At 52.1% G+C, this 9,114-nt stretch overlaps 1 protein-coding gene across 4 annotated transcripts in view; it reads right to left on the reverse strand.

Annotated features, from left to right (window-relative positions):
• Positions 1-9,108, reverse strand: part of Smad6 (SMAD family member 6) — a 73,830-nt gene extending 64,722 nt beyond the window's left edge. For 2 of the 4 annotated variants that reach the window (XM_015480504.1, XM_015480503.1), the window contains exons 1-3: positions 8,555-9,108; positions 2,293-2,430; positions 749-805 (exon numbers count right to left, since the gene is read on the reverse strand). In XM_015480504.1, the coding sequence (XP_015335990.1) occupies positions 749-805; positions 2,293-2,430; positions 8,555-9,095 (736 nt within the window). In that variant the 5' untranslated portion in view covers positions 9,096-9,108. The remainder of the gene's footprint in view (positions 1-748; positions 806-2,292; positions 2,431-8,554) is intronic. The other 2 variants (XM_015480506.1, XM_015480505.1) reach the window with 1 other exon arrangement.
• Positions 9,109-9,114: the final 6 nt, after the last annotated feature.

The following is a 9,114-nucleotide window of genomic DNA, read 5'->3' on the forward strand; positions in this document are numbered from 1 at the left end:
GCGTCCTCCAGAAACTTCCTGGGTCACAGAGTAGCTCTCCTGGACAGTTAAGGCCAAACTACGGCACCTGCCACCGGAGCCTGCAGGGTCCAGCGCTCCCACTGCGTGCTCTGAGTCCCACTGGAGACAGCCAAGAAGGCCAGGCAACAAGCGAGATCTACTTTTAAAATGACAGGCATCCACCCCAGTAGATAGGCTAACAGTTTAGTCTTAAGGTTTTCAGAAATCATGTTCTGGCTCTGAGGGGAATTATCTAAAATGACACTGCCACCTTCACTAAGCTCACCTAGGGGACAGCGCCTGTCAGGGCCTTTTGTGCCAATACACATTCATCCTACCTATTCCTGCTGTCCTATTTGTCCCGGGGAACATCGTGGCTGGTGGGGAGGCATACAGCTCCTCTCAAGAAGGACTTCAAGTCCAACTTATCTGTCACACTCCTAATTAATACACACTACAGCAGAACAGCCCCGGCAGGGGGAGGGAGAGAGAGGACAAGAAACCCAGAAATTCCAATCCACCTCCAACGACAGGCTGAAGTCAGAACTCATTCATCTCTGACAGGCCCATGTTTAAAGGTCACAGAAAGGTTAATGATGAGCCCTGGAATTTCAAGATGTAAATAGCCGGCTGCAGAAGTTGGGTCGGCTTTGGCCCAACGGTGGGAGTGTTCCTAAAACTTCATCCCATTTCAGAGGACCCCACCCAGCCACCAACCCTCCCCTCCAGGGCTGAGGGGCACACTTACCCAGTGGCTTGTACTCGTCTTGAGGAGACAGCCGAGAGTAGGGAGGGGGTGGTGATTCTGAAAGACAGGAGACAGCATGTCACTGCTGAGGCTGGGGGGTCACACCTGGAGCTCTGCTTGTGGCTCATTATTAGTTTCCTCAGTCCTCAGGAAGCCCTCCATGTCCCTCACCACCTCTACTGTCCAAATCTACTGGATGAGTTAAGGCCAGAGGCTTGGGGTGCAGAAAGACCTGGGCTCCATCCCTACTCTGACACCTATGGCTGTGTGAGCTCAGGCCAGTTACCTCACCTCTCTGAGTCTGTTTCCTCAGCTATAAAATGGGGATAATAATCATAGAGACCTCCCAATTTTGCCGGGAGGGCAAAAGAAGATGATGTATATAAAATGCTTAGCACAGCTCTTGGCACTGTAGAAAAACACCTCCATAAATAGTACCTATTATTATTATTATACAAGAGAAACATGGGTGCAGGGTAAGTCAGAGATAGAAGTGACAGATAAAATACAGGATGCTCAGTTACATTTGAATTTGAGGTAAACATGACATAGTATTTTAGTATAAGTATATCCCTTGCAATATTGGGGATATACTTATACTAAAATGTTGCTTATGTGAAATTCAAATTTAACTGGACATCCTGCATTTTACTGGCTAAATTTGGCAAGCCTCGTCAGAGCTGAGGGTGAATCCCAAGGCCCAGACATGAAATCTGTTTCCAGATGAGCTGCGTAAGAACTGACATTCCTGGGTGTAGGGAGGAGGACCCCAGGGCTGGCTGTGGCCCAGGAAGCCAAACCTAGCTCAGGCAGCTCAACTGGAGGCCTCAAAACATTGCTTCCAGCTCTCGGCCTCAGTCTCCCACTCTGGAAGGGAAAGGCAGGGGTGGGACTCGGCTTCCCAGCTCAGATCCTGGGTTCCTTATTGTCTATGGTGTTTCCTTTGGGTTTCCTTTCATTTGCCTAAAATAATCCTCCTTAAAAACAGATACTTTGCCTTCAGAAGAATTTCTTAGCCTCTTGCATTATGGGGAAGTAACAATTTGCTAAACTAAGTAACAATTTGCATGAATGAAATGACCCTTCATTTTCCGTAAATGAAACTCAACACCATCAAATCGCAAACGAAAGCAAACTCTGCCGTAATAAAGGGGTAATAACTATTATTAGGCGGGTATCAGGAATGACACAGGGGTAATAAGTGTTTTCGCAATTATAATGGGACACAATTAGTCCTAGGAGCATTTCTTGGGCTCCACACACCCAATGAGGCTTCACCTCTTCTCCACCCTGGCCTTCCAGCCAGAAGTTGCCTCTACACAGTGGAGGCTCAGAGGCCTAGACACAGGGACTCTCTGTGGATGGGGGTTAGCGAGAAGGAAGGGGGCGAATCGTGGAGTAGCCCATTTGCTCCAGCAAAACAGTTTGCACAGAGTGGTTAATCCTGCTTGCTGGGCACCTATTTGTATTTAATCCTTCCTCAAAAACAAAAATAAATAATTAGATGGCATTATTATCCCTGTTTTACAGATGAGGAAACTGACCTGCCCATGCCCCCCAGCCAATCACGGTGGAGGTGGGATTTGTGCCCAGGCCAGACTCTGCTCCATTGCTCCATGAGCCAGGGAATGAGGCGGCGCCGGGTCTCACAGCCCTGGTCCCTGCTGGGGCCAGCACACCACCTGCACAGAAAGTGCTCACGTAATATTTGAGGACAAAAGCATCAGTGATGGGGATATGGTGAAGTTGGGCACATCTTGGATAAAGAGGTGGAGAGAGAGAAGCTGAGGGCCAAGGCCAGGTGGGCCCACAAGAGACCCCAAACAAGATTCACCGAGAGGGGCTATCTGCTTTCCACAAGAGCCACCTACTGCATTGGTCCACAGGCCCATAGGACAGTCCTGAGCGAGGGCCAGCCTCTTAGGACAAGAGTATGTCACAGGAAGGGCTGGAGCTCCACAGGGAAAATAGGACTGAGGCCAGCGCTCCCACTATACAGAGGAGACAGGCCAGGCCAGTGGAGGTTCCTCCCTGGGGACCTGGTTGTGGAGCCAGAACCAGAGACAAGTCTCTGACCTCCAGCCTCATGACCTTTTCACTACCCCACACATTTATCAGGAAGCCTGTGATTCCTACATTAGGGTTACTTGGTAAAACATCTGGTTGGCTGAGGCCCAGTAACACACGACATGGAGCTCAGGACATCTGTCCCACCCTCCACCTCATCCCCACCCCATCCCCAAAGCAATGGAGGCGGCAGGTATGGTCAAGCCATTGTTCCTAATCCTAGCACCTCTTGCAGGGATTATTTATCAAAAGGTGGAAGGCAGGACAGAATCATGAAGTCCCCCCCTGCAGAAGCCGCCTGGGCCTTGAGCTTTGACACCACCCAGGGACACACCTGGGTTGTGGGTTTCTGAAACCATCGATGAGACAGAAAGAAAATCTATGAACCTGAAATGATGTAGACATGCCAGCTAGCAAAAGACAGAAAAGCTCTCAGGAGGAACTTCACCAGGCCCTTGCTGGCTCCAGCAAAGCAGTCTGCACAGATTGTTTACCAGCTCTAGTGGAGACTGGGACCCAGAACATCAGAGATGAAAGGGGCCTACCTAGGGGCCCACCACGCCCAACTCTTGTTTTTCTGTTCTTTGTTTTTTGTTTTTTTCAGTATTGGGTATTAAACCCAGGGTCTTGAGCATGCTAGGCAAGTGCTCCACCACTGAGCTACATCCCAGCTTTTCATTTTTTTTTTTCATTTTGAGACAGTCTTGGTAAGTTGCCCAGGATGACCTTGAATTTGTGATCCTCCTGTGTAGCTGGGATTACAGGTGTGCACCACTGAGCCTGTCTACTCAATTCCATTTAACTGATAGGACACTTGATGTCCAGCCAGGAAAATGACCTACCCAAGGCCACACATGAAGGTAACTGCAGCTGCTATTCTACTTTGACGAAAAAAGGGGGAAGCCAGTTGGAAACCAATACCAGATAATTCTTTTTAACATTTTTGAAATATAATTCACAGATCATGAGATTCAACCTTTTAAAGTATACAAATTAGTGATTTTCAGTATATTCACAGAGTTGTATGACTATCACCACAATATAATTATAGGATGGTTTTATTAGTGCAAAAAGAAACTGTCCCCATTAGCAGTAATTTCCTATACCCCAGTCCCAAGCTCTAAGCAAGCACTGACTAGTCTCTACAAATACCTATTCTGGAAGTTTCAAATAAATGCAATCATACAGTTTGTAGTCTTTTGTGTGTGGCTTCTTTCACTCAGCATAATGCTCCAAGGTTCACCTATGTTGCACCATGTATTAGTATTTCACTCCTTTTTATAGCTGAATGATATTCCACTGTGTGGATGAACCACATTTTGTTTATCCATTCATCAGCTAATGGACATTTGGGTTGTTTCCCCATTTTGCCATTAAGAAAAATGTGCTATATACAATTCTAGATCATTCTTAACTGCCACTCCCACTCCACTTCCATGGAACCAGGCCCCACCCCCTGAATCTGTAAGAATGGGGCTCCAGGACACTGTCTTAGGCAGATAAGGTGGACCCTTACCTGGTGGGACACTTGAGAGGTGAGACAAAGGATCAGGAAGAGATCCTGTGAGTCATAGGCCCTCTGTCTATTGCCCTCTTAGGAGAGATACTAAAACTTGCGAAAGTTGTGATTTTAAAATGATTTATATGCTCTAAACCTGAACAGAACTTCTAGTGCCCTGAAGGCCCCTCTGAAAGAAATGGACCTAATAGAAAAAGAGAAAGGCTTCAGAAACTCCAATCCCTGCAGACACCTAGCCTGAGGCATTCACTTCAGGAATCTCCTCCAACTTCCTTCAGAAGGGAAAGCAGTCAGCCGGGGCCGAGGGCACCCAAGTTGGTGCTCAGCTCAGCCCAGCTCAGCCCAGACAGGCCTCGGGTTAGCCCCCTAGGGGTACTTAGCCTTCTGGGATCTAGACCTACATTTGAAGCCAGAGGAAAGTTCACAGCCTCTCCCTGCACCTGGCAAAGCTGCAGTTTGGGACGTTACCTTCCAGCAGTTTGGGACTATACCTTCTTTACAGCTCAGCATCTTGCTTAGGAAAGGATTCACATAGCTCCGTGGCCTTGAATTTTTCCCCCTCCCAAGGGGTGGCTGAGAACCTGGAGGGGGCTTCCCAGGCGCCTTTCCCCTCCTCCCCCAGAACCTAGAGGCTCAACCCCAAGCCCCAGGATGGGAGACACAGAAAAGGAGCTCCTGGCACTTTAAGGCCGGCTGAGCCTAATTGCCCAGATTCCCCCGCAGCCAGATAAACAGCGCGGCCGGCTGGCGCCAGCAAGAGGCAAACTGCACATTATCACCCCTTCCTCACCTCCAGGAGGAGCGAGGAGCAGACAGGCAGGCCTAGGGGCCTCGAGCCGGGCGGGGCGGGGGCCTGGAAGCCCAACTTGAAATTGATCTCATTTCAAAGGGATAATGCCAGGCCAAATAAAAGGAAAACTTTCTAGCCCGTTCTAATTCCTCAGCCCTGGCTTGGGAACCCTGTGTTTTCCTAGGCGGCCTCCTCCAGTCGTTTAGAAGTACTCTCTCACTCTGTCTCTTTCCCGGGCACAATTTGGATAATAGTAATTTACTGAATATAATTACAGAAAGAAAAAAAAAAAAGTGGTGAAGCAAAGAGCAGGAGATTTACTCCAAAGTTAATGGATACTTTCAGGAGAAAGGAGCTCTATAAACACAGGTCAGAGCTGTGATTAAAGTATTTCTCCACATTTCCGTCCACATAGGCACCCACCGGGCTCAGCGCGCTGCCTTAGCCCTGAGCAGAAAGGCTGGCAGGAAGAAGGCTGAGCTGGGGCCTGACTTCCCAGGGGCCACGCAGTGCCCAGCACAGAGCCTGGCACACAGGGTGCGCCCTCCACCCCAGACCCCAGTTTCTGAGACAAGCACAGGGGCCAGGGCAAGTGGAGGGGAGGAAGGCCTGTGCACCCATCAGACCTCAGGGGCTCTGTCCAGCCCCCAACTTTACAGATGGGAAAATAGGCCTTGAGAGGGAAATCTGCCTCAAAGCAAGCTGATGGACAAGCAGGATTGGCTCTGAACCGCAGGGGTCCACACTGCCCAGGAAATGGCCTCCTGTCACTGGGGCTCCTTGTGGGGCTGGCTGGGGTGGGGAGGAACACTGGTGACTGGTGCCAGGTGGGTGTTCCTCAGTCCTTCCATGCTGGGTGTTCCTGTGTACTTTACTCTAGCCATGTGTCTGCTCTGTGTGAGTGTCTGTCTGTCTGTCTGTCCCATGCCCCAGTCCTCCCCCCACCCAAGCTGGAAAGAACAGTCTCCTTATCAGGGCGCGCACGGCTGAGCCCTAGCTATGCACCCGCCCAGCTTCAGGAGCCAGGCTGGCGGCCAGACAGCGGGGGTGGGGTGGGCAGCAGAGGGCTTCCCCAGTTCTCAGTCCCAGGAAAGGCAAAAGGGTCGACCCAGCACACACTGAAGATTCCTCAGGCCATNCCCCCACCCCGCACGATAGCAGCAAGCAAAGAAGCAGAGGAACAGACTGGGGACACTGCTGCCCCTGCAACAGCGCCTCCTTCTGGGGGGCAGAAGCAAGCCAAGAACCAATGCTCAGTCCAGAATTAGACTTGGGAAACGTTCCTACAGCCACCCCCACTGAACCATAGGGAGACTTTGAGGGGAGGTAACTCATCCAAGGTCAAGTTGCTGGTTACTGGCTGGGCAGAGCCTAGGACCAGAGTCTAGGGTTAAGAACTGTTCTACTGCCGTTTCCAGTTCTCCTTCAAACTTACAACTGTCTAGCAAACTCAAACCACAGCCCAGGCCAAATCCTAGTTTAAGGAATAGAAGTGAGAATGGGACTGTCTGTTGCCTTCGAAGTTTTTTTGCTCCTCGCCTTCCTGCCCACCCAACTGAGCTTGCCTGGCCTCTTGGCCCTGCTGGCCAGCTCCTCCTCTGACCCTTCCTACAAGGCTGCTCCAGGTTAGAGGTGTGGAGCTCCTGAAGGCAGATTCTATATGAACACACCTACAGCACTGCTAGTGGTTCACACCATTGACCCTGCCCCTGCCCCCTGCGCTTCTTCTCCTCTTCCCATCTCTCTCTCCTCCCCAGGATTATTTCTTGAAGGTGTAGATCCTACTCACATTTCTACTTCACCAGTTGCAGCACCCAGCACGGTGCCTGGCACAGACTAAATGCTCAACAAACATTTGCCAACACAATGACATGGTGAAAGAGAAAGTACCTGCAAGGGCCTACTAGAAGAGTGGAGTGGACCCCACTATCCATCTCCTACTAGAAAAATAATCAGGAACAAGACCATCATATATGGGCCCCGTTTTTCAAAGACAGGGAGGAGACAGGAATAACTGAAGGGAGAAAGCCTCTTCCAGGGGAAGCTGTTGAAAAGAGTGGCCAGGCATAGGAAGCTCAGTGTAGACCCCAACTCAGGGTCTGCCCAAGGCAGTGTGGAGTGACCATTCGGAGAACAGGTCTCTCCACCCACCCCCCACCCCTCTCTCTCTCTCTCTCTCACACACACACACCCATCAATGTCCTCTATTCAGGAATCACCACTGAGCGGAAACTTCCTTTCCCTTCGAGCAATTACCCCCACTCAACCCCGAAAACCACACATATAAGACACCTGGGACAAATCCAGGCTCCCACCTTCCCCTTCCACACTGAGTCGGGAGTCCTGTGATCTGATCATCTCTGTGCCCCCAGGCTGGTGCTGACTCTCTCCCAGGAGGTCAGAATGGAAGAACTCCCAGGGCCAACAGCCTGAATTCTACTGGCCCCATTCTTGCAAAACCCCCAATGCCACCCAACAGATTCACACACACACACACACACACACACACACACACACACCCCTAATGAAGGTTCCCTACAGTGCAGAGGTCAGAGCGAGGGGATGGCAAGCTCCCTGCCTTCCAGAGCTCTGCCCCTCCTCACTTCTGCTCCAGCATCCAGGGGCTGCCCAGGTAAGGAAGGCTGGAGATGCTGTGTACAGGGGAAATCCCAAGAGGAGAACAAAGGAGGGGAGTGCAGTTCTTGGAGGTAACTTAATAGCTGGCTTCCTCACCTAGTCACAGAAGCCTCAGGAACCCTCAACTCTTGAGGAAAAAGGAGCACAAGAGAATGAGAATGGTGATGATGGAGAACCCTGGCATTTGACACCCAAGGGATGCTGGGAATGAGAGAGGAGTAACCCTACAAAAGCTTTGCTGCAAAGTGTACTAAAGAATAAGTGGAACATTTTATGAATACTTTCCACTCTAGCCATAATTTATATATACCAAATTTCACAGCTTATGGGTATCTTCACAGAAGTATAGCCTGGGTATAGGCATGTGCATGCGCATACAAATGCTGGAAGCCTGGGTACCCAATGGAGTAAATTCTGATATTGGGTGGTGGGAAGACTGACATCCATTTTTTGGAGGGGGTGGGGGGCTCTCTTTGGTCTGCCCTCCCCTCTCACTGAAGCTGAAGCTGCACAGAGAAAACTCCAACTTGTACCCATTATATGGGTAGCCATTGCTGGAACCTTAAAATGAAGTTGCCATTTGATTTGTGCACTCAGACATCCACTCTCTGGCTCTCCTTTTCACTCCCCTCAGCCAGGTTAGGCACCTCTCCTGGAAGCTTTCACGCTCACGGGCACTGGGTGAGCGCCAGCCGCTGTGCCCGCCCGCCCCAGTAGCACAGAGAAGAGGCCAGAGGAGGGTGCAGGGAGGGGGAAGGCTAGGCTCCCACTTGGCCCCGCGAGGCACGCTCACCTGGCCCGCAGAGCCGGCTGAAGTGGTAGGGGTTGCAACACACGGTGGGGCCGTCGGCGGCGGCGGCGAAGCTGTGGCAACCGCACAGGGGCTTCAGCTCCACGGCGTGCTGCAGGTCAGGCCAGCGGAAGAGGCGGCCGAGCAGCAGCTGCGGCGGCGCGGGCTGACCGCCCAGGCGGAGGTCGGCGCGCGGCACCAGCACGCAGCCGCCCGGCACGCCGCCGCGGGACTCCACCGCCTCCAGCAGCGTGTCCAGCGAGCGCTCCTTGAGCCGCTTCAGCAGCGAGTACGTGACTGTCTTCAGTTCCTGCTCGAGCAGCAGCAGGCGCGAGCGGGCTTCGCGACTCCGCCCGCCGCCCGCCGGCTCCAGGGCCGCCCCGGCCAGGGGGTCGCCAGCGTCCCGGGGCGCGCCAGCGGCGTCCCGCTCCGAGAAGAGACAGCAGGTCACTGTCTCGCAGTCACTCTCGGGCAGCCAGCCCGGGCCTCCCGGTTCCGCCACATCCAGCAGGGAGCCCCCGGCGCCGGCCCCCGGCTCCGACATGGGTCTCGGGGGGCCCCCT

The sequence above is a fragment of the Marmota marmota genome, unplaced genomic scaffold (assembly GCF_001458135.2).
Source record: "Marmota marmota marmota unplaced genomic scaffold, marMar, whole genome shotgun sequence".
In the NCBI taxonomy this organism is placed as follows: domain Eukaryota; kingdom Metazoa; phylum Chordata; class Mammalia; order Rodentia; family Sciuridae; genus Marmota; species Marmota marmota.